The sequence below is a fragment of the Uranotaenia lowii genome, chromosome 2 (genome assembly GCF_029784155.1).
Source record: "Uranotaenia lowii strain MFRU-FL chromosome 2, ASM2978415v1, whole genome shotgun sequence".
NCBI lineage: Eukaryota > Metazoa > Arthropoda > Insecta > Diptera > Culicidae > Uranotaenia > Uranotaenia lowii.
The window spans coordinates 300,707,994-300,727,911 of NC_073692.1; the positions used below are offsets into that span (position 1 = coordinate 300,707,994).

Genomic DNA, 19,918 nt, shown 5'->3' on the forward strand with positions numbered 1-19,918 from the left:
GTTTGTTTGTTTGTTTTTGTTTATTCGGACGCTCCGCGACTCAAACAAAAAAGCTGTCAGTTACTTTTTGAGCTGCTTTGTCGTAGGTCGGTTAAATATTATTTATTTGCTGCAGCCACTATTTGTGCCCAAAATTTAAAAATACCAATAGTGTTGCTTGGAGTAAAATATTATGCCCAATTAAGTGCTATTAAGTTCAGTTAAAGTGTCACGAAAATGTTCAGCTTTGGTAAAAAACCGGAGCCACCGAAGAGGGCCCCAAAGAAACGAGATCCGTCGGAGGTTGGTATAGATTTTTTTTCTCGCTTCAGAGTAAAGTAAAGGATTAGTCATCATTGTTTCGTTTTGACTGGCTGGATTTCATGTAACACACTTCGTTTTTTCCTACGCGTTTCTCAGTATGGAATGTTCGGATTGGGAGATGATATGTCCGGGATTGGAGATGATGAGGATGATGATGACGATGACGATGGAGATTTGGAGGCAGAACTTGCTGCTATTACTGCTGGGATTGGTGGCAAAGCGAGACCAAAACCAAAACCTAAAGGTGGAGTTGTGGCTCCGGAGGCGTTAGATGCCATGGTAGCTGCAAGTTTGAGGGATGTTGGCAGCGATGACGAAGATTCGGATGTAGATGATAATGACTTGATGGGGGAGTTAGCGGAATTAACCGGTGGAGATGCTGTCCAGGAAGAATCTTCCGTTGAGAAAGGCTCCCCGCCAAAGAAAGCTGCATCTGGCGGAAACAGTGTGAAGGATTTATTAAAGGCAAGAATAGAGATGTACAATACCGCCGAAGAGAACGCCAAAAAAGCCGGAGATTCTTCCAAAGCTAGAAGGTTCAACCGGGGTTTGAAAACCTTAAAGGATTTGTTAAAGCAAGCTGAAGCTGGCAAGACCGTTGATGCAAATGAAATACCACCAGAAGTCAGTGTTAAAGTTGCAGGTGCAGTTGCTCCTAAACCGGAAACTCCAGCTGTTGAATCACCTACGATTACTCCCCCTGTTCCTGTAAGACGAGCTCCCGCTCCTCCGCCGGTTGATCCTGCTCCAATATTGAAACCAACCATCAGTCCTCAATCTATTGCTGAACCTTCAAAAGAGAAACCATCGCCAGTGCTAGAACCTATGATAGCTGGCCCTTCAAAGATCTCCGAGGGGAATCCAAAACTGAAAATGCTTAATGAGAGAAAAGCCCAATATAAAAAAGCCGCCATAGAAGCAAAGAAATCAGGAAATAACGAAAAAGCTATCCAGTTTATTAAAATAGTCAAACAATTTGAAAACGTTATTCAAGCTCTTGAAAGTGGACAAGAAGTGGATCTCAGCAAAATGCCTCCACCTCCCTCGAATGTAGATCAGAAATCGACAGGGCCACCAGTTCCTCCTAGACCCAGCAAAGAAATAAACGAAATCCAGAAACAAGCGGAAGTGCCTTCTCCGTCATTAACTATTTCTCAACAGGACGAAGCTGAACCGGAACCAGAAGAAGAATTAATTCAAGCTAGTACCGTTTTGGAAGCCCTCGAACAGCGACTGGAAAAGTTTAAATCAGTTGAAAAAGCCGCCAAGGATGAAGGAAATGCTTCCAAATCACGTCGGATCGGAAGGATTGTCAAGCAATATGCAGATGCAATTAAACTGCACAAGGCAGGAAAACCAATTCCCATCGATGAACTGCCAACTCCACCCGGGTATGGACCAATCCCAGTGGAAGGAACCGAAGGAAAGCCAAAACCCTCGGAATCGTCACCAAGACCTACTCCGAGCGCGAATGCAGTAAGTCCATCTGTTCCTGTGCCGAGTGCAGGTGAGGTTTTGATGTTAGAAAGATATAAAAATGTTAGTTAAGTCAGATTAAATTTTTAATTTGTCAAAATCAAAATCATTTTTTGTAAAGGAGTTAAACAGCCAGGGTCAATATTCCCTGCTCAGCTTAAAATCTACGTGTAGTTTAAAGGAACTTAAATAGAAATCGTATTGACAACTTTGTATGCTCTTACATACAAAAGAAACAACTTACTGAGAGTGTCCATATAATTTTTGCTTTTATTCTCTATTGTCAAAAATATTTCAGTTCCCGGACCAAGTCGTGAAACAAAACCAGCTACCCAGAACGCCAAACAAATAGCAGCTCTTCTGGAACGGCAAAAAGAGTTTCGCCAAGCCGCCATGGAAGCGAAAAAGTCCGGTGAACTAGAAGATGCCAAAGAGTATCTGCGAGTATTCAAAGGTTTGGAAAAGCTTATCGAAACGGCGCGTGGAGGAATTCCAATCGATATGAGCACTATTCCCATTGCACCTGGGAAACGAAACGCTTTGGAGGACAGCTTCACCATTGTGGCCCAGGAGGATTGCACTCCGGCCGATGATGCCGATATAGACATCAATACCCGACTGGAAGAACAACTGTCAAAGCAGTTGATTATGTGCCGTAACACGAGAGATCATCACCGAGCTATGGGCGATGTAGCCGGAACGAATCGGTTCGAAAATTTGGCGCTGAGTGTCCAGAAAGATCTAGACTTTGTGCGGCTGGCACATCGAAAACGATTGCCTGTTCCAAAGTTCCATTATGAAATGAAGCTGTTCAACGTAGTGAAGTGTAATACAGATCTAACGGACAACGAGGTGGAGGTATCCATCGTCCGGGGCATAAACTATAATGTTCCGAATCCGAAAGACGTTGACACCTATGTGAAGATCGAGTTCCCTTATCCGCAGGTGAGTAATTTTTTGTCTTTGTAAAGCGTTAGATCACAATCGATTTATAACAGATGTATTCAAAAATGAGTAATCATTATTATTCACTACCAGTATTCGGCATTAAAGCGCTAATCGCTAATTTGTGTTTTTCGTTTTTGTTAAATAATTATCGTTTTAATTCAGTTTTTGACCAAACGTTTGTACTAACAGATAGACAAACTCCACCACAAGAAATCAGTCAAGGAAGAATGCTGATTTATGGTTTTGTGTTGTGTCTGGCGTTTAATCGCTAATCGCTAATTAGTCCGCTTCTTTTTTGCTGGCAAATTTATTTTATTACGGGATTTCTGTTGAAATAACGGATAAACAAACTCCACTAGGTGTCATTTTTCAAGCCGGAATGCTGATAAATGTTATTTTCTGCAAGGTGATGGAGTTTTTTCAGCCGTAATTTTTCTAAAAATAAAGTTATAAAATAAATATATAAACAAAAATGTAGCGGACTAACTAGCGAATAGAGTTTTAATGCCGACCTCTGTTCACTACGGTACACCGGGGTAAGTGTGTACGGTTTTTCGTATAGTTCAACTTTAAAAAATCATTAAAAAACCAGAAATGGATCAATTTTGATAAAATCACGTTAAATGTGATGCACAACATGTTGCTGAAGAGATGAGCTTGATGGAAGCAAAGCGAGAAAAGTTATCACGTAAATTGTTATGAACTGTTGGTTTCTTCACTTACCCCACTTTATGGAGTAAGTGTGGACGGTAGATTTTACCTTTGATTTCTCAGGATATTTTCAACAGTTTTGAGTTTTCTTGGTTGAATACGTTACTTTTTTTTTGTTTCGATTATAGAAGTTTTAACATCTTTATGTCATTCGCGACTCATATCAACGATGCAGTTGGCGAACAGTTATTGAAAAACTTATCCGGTACAACTGTGATCGATGTTTACTCTTGGGCCCAAATTCACGGACATCGGCTCAGGAAGCAACTGACTTGCCAACTCGGTCCATGGCAACCGTTCTCCAATTTCTCGGACACCCCACGTTCGCCAGATCACACTCCACTTGGTCTAACCACCTCGCTCGTCTTGTTCCTACCGGAATCGTAGCGAACGCCTGTTTTGCAGGACAGCCGTCCGGCATTCTCGCAACATGACCCGCTCAGCGTATCCGGCCAGCCTTCGCCACCTTCTGGATACTGGGTTCGCCGTAGAGTCGCGCGAGCTCGTGGTTCATCCTTCGCCTCCACACTCCGTTCTCCTGTACGCCGCCAAAGATGGTTCTTAACACTCGTCGCTCGAATACTCCGAGTGTACGCAGGTCCTCCTCGAGCAATATCCATGTCTCGTGCCCGTAGAGAACAACCGATCAAATGAGCGTCATATACAGGTTACACTTCGTGCGAGGGCTTAGTCTTCTCGACCGCATTTGCTTGTGAAGTCCATAGTAGGCACGACTTCCGCTGATAATTCGCCTCCGGATCTCACGGCTGGTGTCATTGTCTGCCGTCACCAGCGAGATAGACAAAGTCTTCGACTATCTCCAGCTCGTCGCCGTCGATCGTGACCTTGTTATTACTGGACAAGCGGGCTCGGTCGGTCTCGGATCCGCAGGTCAGCATGTACTTCGTCTTGGACGTATTAATCATCAACCCAATCCTTCCTGCTTCGCGTGTCAGTTTGCGGTAGATCTCCTCCACCGCCGCAATGTCATCGGCAAAACAGATAAGTTGACTGGATCAGTTGAAATCGTGCCCCGCATTTTGCCCACCGCTCGTCGAATAACACCTTCAAGCGCCACGTTGAACATAATGCAGGATAGACCATCACCTTGTCGAAGCCCCCTGCGCGATTCGAATGAACTCGACAATTCACCCGAAATCCGCACACAGCGCACTGCGTTTCATCCATCGTCGCCTTGATCAGTCTGATCAGCTTCCGGGAAAAGCCGTTCTCGTCCATGATTTTCCATAGCTCGTTACGGTCGATCGTGTCGTATGCGGCTTTGAAGTCGATGAATAGATGGTGCGTAGGGACTTGGTGTTCCCGGCATTTTTGGAGGATTTGCCGTAATGTGAATATCTGGTCCGTCGTTGACCGTCCCTCCATGAAGCCGGCCTGATGACTTCCCAGGATGCCCCCGCCCTTATCCCGGCACATTTCGGCTTGCGGCACGAAGCCTTTGCGGGATGCGTTGAGTTTCTGATAGAACTTTCGTGTTTTTTGGGAACGATGCAGCTGCTCCAGCTCCTCGAGCTCCTCTTCCTCCAGGCGGCGCTTTTTCTCCTGGAAAATTCGGACTCGCTGCCTCTTTCGCTGTCGGTGATTTTCCACATTTCGACGGGTGCCTCTTTGCACTACTGCTGCCCGCGCGGCATTCTCTTCGTCCATCACCGTCCTACAGTCCTCGTCGAACCAGTCGTTCCGTCGAGTTCGTCGTTCTCCGCAGCACTGTTGATGGTTGTCTTGATGGTATCCCAACAGTCCTCGAGAAGGGCATCGTCAAGCTCGCCCTCTGCCGGCAGCGCTGCTTCGACCGATTGCGCGTAGTCTGCCGCGACCTCAGGTTGCTTCAGTCGTGCGATATTTAACCGAGGCGGGCGCCGGTTTCTTGAGTTGTTCACTACGAAGAGTTTTGGGCGCATCTTGACCATCACCAGAAAGTGATCTGACTCGATGTTGGCGCCTCGACAGGATCTGACGTCGATGATGTCCGAGAAGTGCCGGCTGTCAATCAAAACGTGGTCGATCTATGATTGCGTTTGGTACGGTGATCTCCAGGTGTACTTGTGTGGGAGACGGTGCTGGAAAAAGGTACTACGTACGGCCATTCGTTTGGAGGCGGCGAAATCAATAAGTCTGAGGCCGTTTTCGTTGGTCAGCTGGTGCGCACTGAACCTTCCAATTGTCGGTTTGAATTCCTCCTCCTGGCCGACCTGAGCATTAAAATCCTCGATGACGATCTTGATATCATGTTTTGGGCAACGGTCGTATTCACGCTCCAGCTGCGCGTAAAATTCGTTTTTGTCGTCACCGGTACTTCCGGGGTGAGGGCTGTGCACGTTGATGATGCTGATGTTGAAGAACTGGCCCTTGATTCTCTTTGTGCACATTCGGGAGTTGATCGGCCACCACCCGATCACGCGCTTTTGCATCTTTCCCATCACTATAAAAGCTGTTCAAAACTCGTGTGTGTTGCTTCAGCTCTGGTAGATGGCACGACCATCTGGGTATGTTCGTACCGTGGAGCCCTTCCAGCATACCTCCTGCATACCGCTACAATTTCGAATTTGCGGCTCTCCAATTCGTTGGAGAGCACGTGGGTACTGCCGAAATTTGTTGTTCGTTGTTTATGTTTTTTGTAGTCACGGGCTCGCAAGGCCCGCAGCTAACCCCACCGCCCCTGACATGGAGAACAGACGCGTACGAAGCCCCCTAACTCAGTTTGCATGCGACCAAAGCATCCACCGGGGTTGGGTACCCGATCTCCGCTAAGGTTGCTCGCACCCCAGCTAGCACCACGGGGAGGAAGAGAATCGGAGTTGCAGACAAGAGGTGATATGACCACTACCCGAAGGTTGGGTGTATGGGGTCTCGAGTTGCACATTGTCTACCGTTCACTAGCCAACATGGAAACTGATGGAAGTCAATTGGGAAAGTACCAAACAGAGATTAGCGACGAACTTCTCACCATTTCCCGACCTAAAATGTAAACAACATTACAACAGCCATTTTCGAGACAGCCAAACGTTTTATTCCACGTACCACAGGAAACACTTCATCTAAATATGCTCCCTGGTGGACTGAAGAAATCGGTTCCAATATACGAGATAGGAAAACGAAATGGAAAACTTTGAGGAAAACACAAAAAAACGATGAACTGTGGTCGATCAGGAACGAAGAATTTCGTAAAATAAGGGCTGAAACGAGACTTCTTATAAGAGAAAGAAGAGAAAAAGCTTGGGAAGAGTTCGCCAGCTCTTTTAACTCTAACACTCCTGTTTCAAAAATGTGGCAGAATTTTTGGAAAAATTACTGGCCGTAAATCCACAAGAACAAGAAGGATGACAATAGATCCTTTCATACCTGCTTGCATTGATCGGAACTTTTCTACCAACGAACTAAATATCGTTTCAAGAAAATGTTCGGTAAATCCTCTGGTCCGGACGATATTCCGTACTGCCTGATAAAAGACATTCCCCCGGAAGGCAAAACGATTATTCTCGAAATGTTCAACGACTGATGGAAAAACGGGAAATATCCTCAAGAATGGAAAATAAGCAAAATTATTCCAATACCAAAAAATGGAGGAGCACCAGAAGCAACCGAAAACCTTCGACCGATTGCACTCACCTCTTGTTTAGGGAAAATATATGAAAGGCTGATTAACAGAAGATTGCAACAGCACCTCGAAACAAAAAACCTCCTCCATCAAAATCAACCTGCATTCCGAAGTGGAATGGGCACCACTAGCTAAGTACCTAAGTAAACTTAAAGATATCATCACTGAACATCGGCACGAAAAACTGCACTTTGAAATAGTCTCACTAGATCTCGCTAAAGCCTTCGACCGAACATGGCGCCCCGGAATTCTTGGGACATTAGGAAAAGCCCGAATGGGGAATAGAATTTATCAAATTGTAATGGATTTTTTGAAAAACCGTAGGTTTTATGTTGCAATAGCTGGTACACTTTCATCTACTCGGCCCCAAAATACAGGTGTCCCACAAGGCTCAGTACTATCACCCACCCTGTTCATTCTAGTAATGAATGGGATATTTGAATCTATCCCCAGAAATATCACAGTACTTATTTACGCTGATGATATCTTGCTAGAAGTGGGAAGCAAATTTATAGCTGTGTGTCGTAAAAAACTGCAATACGGAATTGAATGTATTCTACAGTGGGCGAACAAAAATGGCTTCACAATTAACGCAAAGTTTCGTTGGATGGTTCTCTATCAAGAACGCTCTATCCCAGGTGTTCCTCAGGGCAGCCTGTTAGGCCCTCTGCTTTATAGCCTATACACTTCTGACATATCTCCCCTTGGAGATGGCAGCGTGTGTTTTCTGTTTGCGGATAACACTGCAATTGCCGTCAAGGGGAGGAAGTCACGTGAAATTACTAATAAACTTCAACGATGCCTTGACGCCTTTATAAACTACACAAACAATTGGAAAATAAAGATTAACTTCTTCAAAACACAAACCATAATTTTCCTGCACAGGCAATCTCCTAAATTAGTTCTTCCTCCGTCTTGCGTTGTGACTATGGAAGGCACAAGGCCGCTGAAGTAACATATCTTGGGTTGTTGATTGACCAAAAGGTATTATTTCGCTTTCATATTGGGAGGACACTGGTGAAATGCTCCGTTCTGACCAGATGTTTGTATCCGTTGATCAAACGTAGATCTCGCCTTTGTAGAGATAACAAACTGGCCGTCTAAAAACAAATAATTTCACCCGCGATCTTTACCGCTGCTCCGGTGTGCGGATCATGCGCACAAACTCAAAGGAACAAGTTACAGAGGACGCAGAACAGGCTTCTGAGGATGATCCTAGATCGTCCCTTCAATACCAGGATATCTAACCTACACCAAGAGGCGGACATTCCAAAAATTTATATCAAGATATCTGACATTAGATCCAAATTTGTAGATAAATGCCAAACTTCCGAACATGTCTTGATAAGTAACTTGGATATAGTAGATTCATTTTAGATAGTAGGGTTAGTTAGTCATAAGTTGTAAATAGTAGATCTAAGTAGGAATCTTTAGAATTTGAACAAAACTAATCCCACCTAGGTGGTTCCTACAAACAAATTCTTGAATATAAATGATTAGCTACGTGAAATAATGATAGTAATAGCAAAAATCAAAGCTGAAAAGAAGAAAAATCTGTGTCACTTGAATCGAATTCAAATATGTATAGACGTACAAACACGATAAACAAAAATTAATATGAATTCAATGCCGATGATCAAGCACCATGATGGACCCGTCATATTTTGGCCCGATTTGGCATCATGTAATTACGTCAGAGACAAACTAGGGTGGTACAAAAGCTAAAACGTCTGTTTTGTGCCAAAAACCATGAATCCGCCAAATTGCCCCGAGGCACGGGCACGGCCAGTCGAGACATTTTGGGCTTTAATCAAAGCAAAGCTAGGAAAATACATAAAACCAGCTGATGACATCGGAAAATTTTAAAAGGATTGACAAAAAGTGGTGAAAATGGTGGGTTATGCAACTGTGCAGAAGCTTATGAAACATGTTCGAGGAAAAGTGCGAAGTCTGGCTTATGATTAAAGATTTTCATCACATAAGAGTACAGTGTAATGATACAGTGTGCCAAATAAAGTAAATAAAATTAAATAAAACAATATTTTGACGTAGAATTACGTCTTACGGCAACACTATAGGGGGGCAAATTGAAATTCGCAAACGGACCGACCGTCACGAAAAACGCCTCTTTCAAAGACATCTTTTCCATACATCATTTTGGGTCGGCTATGTGTTGGTACACCAATACTAATTCAGCGCAAATACGAATGAAACGGAAATCTTCCCCACGAAGTTATAAAAAGAAGTGCCTTTCACTGCCTCAAATTCCATTCGTGTTCGTGCTTTCAAGGTGGAAACATCGTGTACCAAGGATACCGGAGGAAAGTCTTCCCACAAGCAGCTGGCGACCACGGCTGCCCGAAAGTGTGCTCTAGTGGCTAGTCACCGGAGAAGTGAAGAATCCGCATCGTTTCCGGCCTGGAATCGTTGCCTTGCGTGAGATCCGGCGTTTCCAGAAAAGCAGTTGATCCGCAAGCTGCCTTTCCAGCGTCTGGTAAATGAGATCGACGGAGAGACGGATCTGCAATTCCAAAGCTCATGGCACTGCATGAGGACACCAATCTTTTGGTCTTCCACATCAAGCGGGGGACTATCATGCCGGCCGAAGAATATTCAGCTGGTTCGTCGAATTCATGGAAATTTCTTCTCTTGCTTCATTCAACAAACGGCCCTTTTCAGGGCCACTAGTTTATGAAAGAGAGGCTGAAAAATGTCATCGCTGTGGATGCGTGTTGTTCCGTGTCGCGATTCTAGCTGCTGCTCCTCCAGTTACTACTAAAAACGGAGCACATCGAAGCAAAAGAAAATTTAACACATTCGCCGGTCAACGCATGGTCCTGACGATGACCGCGTAAACTTTGAATGAATAGTCTTTGCCGGGTGACCTCCATTGAGAAGGCAGTGGTGACGAAGACTTCTAAGAACAAGAAGGCTAGAGCTTCGGGATCTGCATAGGAAGAAATAATCAGTTCAGTAGTACCTAAGGGGCTGTTCACATACCACGTGGTCAACTTAGGAGGAAATGGGGGGATGAAAATGTCCACGGAAAGGGGGGTATGGGTTTGGGTCTTGTCCACGTGAACATACGTGGTATCTGAATGGCCTCAATTGGGTAGCCGTTTTTCTGTATCTCCAAGAAATACACTCGTCTTCGTCTCCCGAAAACGGGTGCAGTCACTGCAGTTTCGACAAACGGCAAATTTGAATCCATCCAAGGAAGCGTTGATTTTGGTACAACGAAGAATCAGAAAACCCAGGGAAAGCAACAAAAAAAACTCGCAGCGTTCCACAGGAAAAAAGTTCATAAAAAGGCGGCAAAAGCCCCATCAGCAGCTCATTTTGCGATTTCATTCTATGAGTGCCATTCAGTTGTCACCACAGTAGGCGCTGACAGTCAAAAGGGTTGGACGTGTTTCTAACAAGTCAACAGTGTTCTCAGTTCTCAGTAAAGTAATTCTTTATCGCGATTCGTTCGTGTGCTGAAACCATCGCCGGGGTTTCACACGTACCGGATTTCGAGCCACCGCCGGGGCGATCTGGTGTTCGTTTTTCGTCGTTCGTCGGGACCGTACGTGTGTAGAAACCATCGTCGGGGTTTCTCACGTGCCAGATTTACGTGCCACCGCCGGGGCATCTGGCGTCCGTAACCGATGGCGGAGGCCTATCCGCCATGGCGTGGTCTACCAGGTCCACCAAGAAACAACAACAATCGTAGGACCATTCCATCATGGATGGACCCCGAAAATCTCCATGGTGATGTACAGTTTTTAGTCATCAAACCCGACCAAAACGCCAAGCTTCCCATGAATCCTTTCATAATCGCCAAATCCATTGACCAAGTCGCCGGTCGCATCGATGGCGCCAATCAAATTGATTCTGGAAGCAAGTACCTACTACGTGTCCGAAATGAGCAGCAAGTGACAAAGCTCCTAAAACTCACCAAGCTTATCGATGGAACTCCTATACTAGTTGAGCCACACCCAACGATGAACACAAGCCAATGTGTTGTCACTTGTCGAGAAGCCGCTGGGCTAAGTGATGCACAGCTTTGCGAAGCTCTGGAGGAAGAAGGCGTGATTCGAGTCTACAGATTCAAACGTAAAATTGAAGGTAAAGATATCCCCACCGACAGTATGGTGCTCACAGTGAAAGGAACTGTTCCCCCTGCGCACATCAGATTTGGATACCTTAGAATAGCAACCCGACCCTACTATTCTCGACCAATGCTGTGTTTCCAGTGCGGCCAATTCGGACACACAAGAAAGCGATGCCAAAATGATCCAATATGCGCTAACTGCGGAGAAACCCCACCGCATAAAGAATGCACAAATGAAGCCCACTGCAACAATTGCAACGGAGCTCATGCGACAATCAGCCGAAGCTGCCCGATAAATAAGCAGGAGCAGGAAGTCATTCGAATCCGCACAGATCTTGGAATAAGTCACGCTGAAGCAGTTAAAGAATTTCGGTCCCGTATGAATGCATCGAAAGTAACTAAGCTGCAACAACGACTTGTCGATGCCCAGCAAAACACTGGTGACAAAAACAGTAGAATACGAGAACTCGAGAATCAGGTCTCAGAACTACTAGCCCGAAACTCGAACAGCCGAATCTTGCAACTAGAATAACAAGTGGCCGATCTTCTCACCCAAAATGCAGTGCTCGTGAACCAGATTCAAAAATTGCAGAAAAACCAAGACGATGGAGATAGCAATGATTCCTCAAGCACCTATACTGAAAACGACAGCAATATGGACTGCACAGAAAACTCCGCCAGCTTACCTCCAACACCTAAGCGAGGCAGAGATAGAGAATCTTGCGAAACTCATCCCAGTCGGAAGAAAACCAAGGAACGTAAATCCTTATCTCCACCAATGGTCAACGAAACTACCAACACCTCAAACGACACGCCAAATTCTAGTCACCTGCCGCAACCTTTGCATTTCAAACCAGCTGCTAACGCCACAAAAAAGAATTCTTCTGATAATGTCTCCGCACAACAACTTCAACAATAATCAGCCACAATCAACAACCACCGGCAGCCTCAAAACTCTTGTAACTCAGTGGAATATAAGAGGACTACGAAAGAATCTCAACGACTTGGAACTTTTACTGAATCAACAAACACCAGCTATTGTCGCCCTTCAAGAAACATGGATCTCATCAACAAACATCACCTGCATCATGCCTTCTAGCTACGAATGGCACTTTAAAGACGGAGCCGGTCCTTCCTTCTGTGATGGGGTTGTTATCGGCGTCTCGAAAGATCTTCCACACCAACGAATAACGATTCATTCCTCGCTTCAAGTCGTCGCCGTCCAAGTCAATGGTCCGATTAAAGCTACTTATGTGAGTATTTACATTCCACCGCTAAGAAAAAATCCTCAAGACCTCCAAACGAACCTGAAGGAACTCTTCGAAAATCTGCCCAAGCCCATCATAATTACAGGAGACTGGAATGCTCACCATCAAGAGTGGGGAAGCTCCAAAACCGAAACACGTGGACATGTCATCATGGACCTCGTTCAGGAATTCAATCTACGCCTCATGAACAACGGAAAACCAACTCGTATATCTCCTGACGGCTTATCTGTATCCGCCATAGATTTGTGTATTGTATCAGCTGAGATCTTGTCCTCAACCCAGTGGGATGTTCATCACGACACATGTGGCAGCGATCATTATCCCACTCATCTCTTCCATATTGATCAACAAAATGAGCTGACATACCGTCAACGATGGAAGTATGACGAAGCAGACTGGGATCGTTACAGGATGGAAGTCTCCCATAAAATCGACCCTATCGCCATCTGTACTGTCGAGCATTTCTGTACATCCATCCTCGAGGCAGCAGAAAAAACTATCCCCAGAACCACTGGGAAAACGGGTAGGAGGTCCGTCCCCTGGTGGAACAACAACGTCAAGGATGTTATTAAAAAACGGCGGAAAGCATTGCGAAAACTACGACGACTTTCAAATGATCATCCGAAAAAATCTGAAGCAGCCCTCGAGTATAAGCTAGCCAACCAAGAAGCTAAGAAAACAATTAAGGAAGCCAAAGCTAGTTCTTGGGACCAGTTCGTGACTGAAATCAACCCTACAATGTCATCAAGAGAAGTTTGGCAGCGAGTAAGTGACCTCACAGGTAAGAAAAAGCATTCCTCTACATCCCTTGTGATCGACAGTAATTTCACCAACCAACCTGAAATAGTCTCTGAGTGTTTTGCCAAATACTTTTACGAAACATCTGCCACCAGTGGATACTCACAACAGTTCCAAAAGCTAAAAGCCTCAGCTGAAGCCACCGAACTTAGCTTTGATGTCACAGATAGTTCTCGCTATAACGACTCCTTCAATTTTTCCGAATTAAATTGGGCCCTGAACAAAAGCCATGGGAAATCTGCTGGTCCTGACCAAATCGGATATCCTCTTCTTAAGAACTTACCTATCACAGCTAAACTCATCCTCCTCGATATATATAACAATATCTGGCAGACTGGCATAATACCTCAGCAATGGAAAACTAGTTTGATCGTTCCTATCCCAAAAGCACCAGGTAAAGCTAACAGTAGACAGGTGGAAAATTTTCGCCCAATTTCCCTTCTAGACTGCCTTGGAAAAGTCCTAGACCGCATGGTTAACAGACGATTTATCACCGAATTAGAAGAAAAGGGACTTTTAAACCGACATCAACACGCCTATCGAAGCGGCAAGGGCACCGAGACCTATTTTTCCGAGCTAGAATCTATCATCCATTCTCCATTTAATGAGGGAAAGCATATTGACCTAGCAGTATTGGACTTATCTAAAGCTTTTGACAGAACGTGGCGAAGGCTCATACTAGATAATATGGTAAGATGGGGTTTTGGAGGCAAACTTATGTTATACATTCAGGATTACCTAACGGAAAGATACTTTAAAGTTATTATTGGGAACACGGTCTCCAATCCCCGACTCCTAGAAAATGGCGTACCTCAGGGTGGAATTCTTTCTGTAACTCTATTCCTGGTCTGCATGGAATCTATTTTTTGTTCAATCCCCGATGACATCCAAATTCTCATCTATGCTGACGACATAGTACTGGTCGCGATAGAAGAAACACCAAGTTCCTGTCGAGAGCTCCTACAACACGCCATCAAGAAAGTCGAACAGTGGAGTCGATTCTCAGGTTTCAACTTATCTGCAGCAAAAAGTCAAGTCCAGCACATATGCAACAAAACTCACAAACCAGCGAAATCAGTCATTTTAAAAGACATCGTTATTCCATCGGTACGTTCGGTCAAAATACTTGGAGTCATATTTGATCGCAAGCTTTCATTTATACCTCACTGTAATCAACTGGTCAAAAGCAGCAGGTGTCATCTGAACCTCTTCAAAATGCTTGGTAGAGGTCGACAAAGAGCAACACGCTCTATACTCTTTCGGATTATGCATGGCTGGTTAATCCCCAAACTTCTATATGGAGCAGAAATATACACACTCGGAGGAATCAAAGTCAACTTGAAACTGGAAAAAATCTATCACAATGCTATAAGAATTATCACAGGTGCTCTACCATGCAGCCCTAATATTGCTTTGCTTTGCGAAAGTGGTCATTTGCCTTGGAACCTGTTAACACTAAAAAACATATCCAACAAAAGCACGCGACTTGCTGAAAGAGGTCTTCCTCAATCCAGCCCATTGTGCCAAAGAGTTCAGAGGCTATTTCAGGCGGCAACCAACTTAAACATCCCAACTCCATTGAAGCTGCCGAGGATCACCGACAGGTCTTGGCACCAAAGGCCCCCCTCGATTGACTGGACATTCAAGGAAAAACTTAAAGCAGGATGCAATCCAGTAGTTGCTTCGAATCTCTTCAATGAGGTAACGCAGAAGAAGTACAAAAGCCATCACTTGATTTTCACAGATGGCTCAGTTGCAAACGGATCTACAGGATGTGGTATCCTGTACGGAAATGAACGGAGCAGCTTTCGCCTGCCGAACCAATGCTCTATCTTCAGTGCTGAAGCTACCGCTTTAGCAATTGCGGTTGATGAGTGTCTCTCTACCAATCAAAAGAACGTGATCTTCACAGATTCTGCCAGCGTCCTTACAGCAATGCAGACAGGCACCAAACGTCACCCCCTCATCCAAGCATTGGATGGGCATCAGGATAACGTAACATTCTGCTGGATTCCCGGCCATGCCGGAATTACTGGTAACAACACCGCCGACCAATTAGCTAACCTGGGAAGAACAAACACCGACGAACCATCCAGTGACATCCCCGGCAAAGACATCAAACGATGGGTGAATTTCAATTTAGCTGCATGCTGGGAAGCTTCTTGGCGGAGTAACAGATCCTGCTTTCTAAGGCGAATCAAAAGTTCAACTCTACCTGGAACCGACACGGCCGACTCCAAGAACCAGAGAATTCTGTCCCGTCTACGGATTGGGGTGACTCTTATCACACATCAACATATCTATGCTAGAACCAGTCCTCCGGTTTGCACCTTTTGTGGGGTGCAAATATCTATCCAACATCTACTTGTCGACTGCCCCGGACTTCTGAAAGAAAGACAACTTGCTGATCTTGATGCTGACTTGGAAAGTATTCTGTTCAATGACGAAATAAGTGAGAAGAAATTATTAAAATTTTTACGCATTACTGATATGATTGATAAGATCTAAGTTGATTTGTAAATGAACATGTAATTAAACGTCTAGTTTTAAGTTAGAATAACAGAGACGAATGAGTGAGACTACTCAAAGTCTCTATAATAAATAAAAAAAAAAAAAAAAAAATTCTATGAGTGCGTTTCAAACCATGCGGTCGAAATTAGGCGACAGTGGTCTTATGATGATCTAAAAAGACTGCCCGCTTGACCTGCTTCATGCACTATGATGCAAAATTAAACGCCTATGCACTTCAAACGTATTAAACGATTTTTACGCTGAACAAACAGTTTCGATTTTATCCTTCCATCCACTGTTGGTGAAAGGCAGAGTTAGACTGATAATCACTTTGATATCTTGCAGAACATACTAGAATGAACGGCACCCTCGTTAACAATAACTGTCGTGTTCATCTATAAATTTTACACAAATTTACATAACAGACTAATCCATTTCTAAACCCCAGTTCAGTTTTCGATTTAATATAGATCTATATAGTGTAACAAAACAGAATATTGTAATTCTACGTAAACATTACGGTCGTGTCGCGTACACAACCTCTTCTACTTTTTTTTTTATGTATTATTTTGAAAGTGTGCTTTCATTCGTCTCGCATCTCTCGTCGAGAACACACGTAGTTTACGCATCTCGAGCAGTAGTTTGTGAGAAAAAGTGTCCGTTGTCCGTCCGTTTAATCCGGGAGCAGATACCGTTCGGACGGTTAACAGTTTATTCCGGAATTGTGTACCGTGTTGTAAAATTGGACACTGGTTTACCTGCCACCCGCCAAGGCAGAAGGATTATAGATAACCACGCTTGTGATAAAAAGTTTGGTTATCGAAGTGGTGGATTGCTTATTTCCCATCGCAAGCGGTTTTTTTTTTTTGGCAAACCGACATCGCCAACAACAGCTGATCACCATCAGGGGCGCCGCCATTGTTTGGCAAATCCCCCTGCACATCATCATCCGATTGTTTTCTCCCAGTAACAATCGTTATCGGGACCAAAGCGTGGCAGCCATCTTCAACCGACAAAGGGAGACCACGTGGTTGAATTGATCGTCAAAACACTGGAGGAGACAATTGAATAAAACAAAGTGCCTATTGGTAATACTTTTTTAATTCTTTTTCCCCTTTTTCTTGCTTCTTTTATTTTTCTCTTTTTTTTTAAATTTTGAACACATTGAGCTTCGCTTTAATTTTTGAAACGGAAGACATTCGTGTCTCCGCAAAAAATATGAGCGAAGGCGGGGGGTCAGACCCGCCTGTTGTGGATGGTGAGGGAATCAGCAGCGGAGAGGGGGAGCATATGGAGGAATCAGCAATAGCTGGTCCTTCGAATGCTTCTGATTCTCCGGCAGCTGAACTTTCTTCACCATCTGCAGCAGCGAATAAGACAACCCGACTCCGAACCTATCCGGAAAACACAACCTCTTCTGGGCCTTGGGTGGTTTTTATCCGGCCCAAAGCTAACGGTAAAAATTTAAACGTTGTGCAGATCACGAAAGATCTGGCGAGGTGGCCCTCCGTGACCAGCGTAACTAAGGTAAGGCCAAACAAAATGCGCGTTGTGGTAGGCGACCGGAAGGCCGCAAACGGTATTCTTGCTAGCAATTTTTTCAAATTAGAATATCAGCTCTATATTCCGACTCGAGACGTGGAGATAGAGGGTGTGATCACCGAATCGAGTCTGGAGGCTGAATACGTTAAGTCTCACGGCGTAGGCAAGTTTAAGAGCCTTGATTCGACTTCGGTCGAAATCTTGGATTGTCGCCAACTCATGACTGCCTTCGTCGTTGATGGCGTTACAAAGTATAAGCCTTCAGCCTCGATTCGCGTAACATTTGCGGGAACTGCCCTCCCTCATTACGTCTTGATTGACGGAATTTTAAGGCTTCCAGTACGCCTTTACGTGCCTCGCCCAATGCAGTGTAAGAATTGCATTAAATTGGGGCACACTGCTTCGCATTGCTGCAATAAGAAGCGTTGCTTGCACTGCGGGGAGAATCATGAGGAAGGAGCATGCTCAGCAGTAGAACAGAAATGTGTCTATTGCGGGGGCTCACCCCATGATATCTCCTCGTGCGAGGCATTTAAAGGCAGCTGGGATAAACAGAGGCGCTCTTTAAAAGAACGTTCTAAACGTTCTTATGCCGCCATACTGAAAGCGCCTCTCCACCGGCCCAATCTCAATCTGGTAACATTTTTTCAGTGCTGCCAGTTGATAATGATGACACAGACACGGCTGATGAAGTACAATCAGTCTTCTCTGCAGGAGGCTCTCGGAAGCGTACTAAGGTGCCTTCTCCAAAAATACCATCTAAAATTCCTGCTGTTATCTCTAAAAACAGGATTGAGAGAAACCCGACTGTTGCTATCAAAGAAAAACAAGTTCCTCCTGGCTTCAGCGGTAGAGAATCACTACAGAACAAATCAACATCAGCGGAAACCTCGCAAAACCAAAACTCTAACGTAGTTTTGCCAGAATCATCCACCCAATCAGGGCTTTTTAAATTGTCCGACATTTTAAATGGAATTTTTACGTGTTTTAATGTAGCGGAATCCACCAGAGGCATTATTACAACGATGCTTCCTGTAGTAAAGACATTTTTGAAGCAATTGATGCAAACTTGGCCCCTCCTTTCAGTGTTTGTCTCTCTCGATTGCTCCGACCCAGAGGTCGGAGATATCACTGTTCTACAGTGGAATTGTCGTAGTCTTATTCCAAAATTGGATTCAAAGAATTATTTACTTCATAAAACTTGTTGCGATATTTTTGCGTAGTCCGAAACTTGGCTTTCTTCTCAATCTAACATCTCTTTCCACGATTTTAGTATTATCCGTCTGGATCGTGTCGATTCTTATGGAGGGGTGCTTTTGGAGATCAATAAGCGCCACCCTTTTTACAGAATTCACCTTCCTTTATCAGGCGGAATTGAACTATAAGAGGTAAGGACTTATGTGTTGTCAGTGTGTACTGGCCTCAGAGAGTTGCAGCGGATCGAAGTCACCTAGAGGACCTGTGCTCAGTGCTTCCTGAGCCAAGGTTGATCCTGAGTGACTTCAATTTACATGGAACTGTTTGGGGAGAACAAATAGACGATAGTCGTTCTACTCTTATCTATGACATTTGCGACAGTTTCAATTTAACAGTTTTGAACACGGGTGAAAAAACACGAGTACCTAAACCTCCTGCAAGACAAAGTGCAATTGACCTCTCGCTCTGCTCAAATTCACTATCATTTGATTGCCAGTGGAATGTGGTCCATGATCCTAATGGTAGTGATCACTTGCCTATCGAAATCACAATCACCAATGGGGTCAACTCTTCAAACACAATTAATATGACATATGACCTTACAAGACACATCGACTGGAAACAGTACTCGGACGAAATTTTAACAGCCATCGACTCTATGCATGTTTTACCTCCTTTGGAGGAGTACCACTTTCTTTCTTGTTTGATACACGATAGTGCAGTTTGTGCTCAAACAAAACCCATCCCAGAATCATCTGTGCGTTGAAGGCCTTCTAATCCATGGTGGGACCCCCAGTGTTCCAAGCTTTATAAGGACAAATCAACAGCATTTAAAGGTTTTTGAAAACATGGAACTCTTGTCCATTTTGAGGCATACGTTTCCCTTGAAAATCAGTTCAAAAAATTAATCAAGGGGAAGAAACAAGCGTATTGGAGGAATTTTGTGGGTGGTTTATTACGAGAAACATCCTTGAGTACCCTATGGAAAGTGGCACGAAGCATGCGTAATCAATCATCTACGAATGAAAGTGAGGAATATTCACAAAGATGGATATTTAACTTCGCACGGGAAGTCTGTCCAGATTCTACACCTGTGCAAAAAATAATCCACTTGCCCTCCTCTCTTGCAACAATTCAGCTCCGGGAATTGATAAAATTAAATTTAACTTGTTGAAAACCCTTCCGGATGCAGCCAAATTTCGCTTGTTAAATTTATTTAAACAATTCTTGGAGCAAAACATTGTTCCCCAGGATTGGAGACAAGTGAGAGTCATTGCCATCCAAAAGCCTGGAAAACCAACGTCTGATCCCAATTCGTACCGTCCAATAGCGATGTTGTCTTGTATACGAAAATTGATGGAGAAAATGATCTTGTTTCGTTTGGATAAATGGGTAGAAACAAATGGTCTCCTTTCAGATAATCAATTTCGGTTTCGAAGGGGCAAAGGA

At 44.2% G+C, this 19,918-nt stretch overlaps 1 protein-coding gene across 2 annotated transcripts in view; it reads left to right on the forward strand.

Annotated features, from left to right (window-relative positions):
• The first annotated feature begins 76 nt into the window (after positions 1 to 76).
• LOC129747380 (coiled-coil and C2 domain-containing protein 1-like) overlaps positions 77 to 19,918 on the forward strand; it is a 39,085-nt gene continuing 19,243 nt past the window's right edge. For both annotated transcript variants that reach the window (XM_055741557.1, XM_055741558.1), the window contains exons 1-3: positions 77 to 282; positions 400 to 1,810; positions 2,078 to 2,724. In XM_055741557.1, the coding sequence (XP_055597532.1) occupies positions 217 to 282; positions 400 to 1,810; positions 2,078 to 2,724 (2,124 nt within the window). In that variant the 5' untranslated portion in view covers positions 77 to 216. The remainder of the gene's footprint in view (positions 283 to 399; positions 1,811 to 2,077; positions 2,725 to 19,918) is intronic.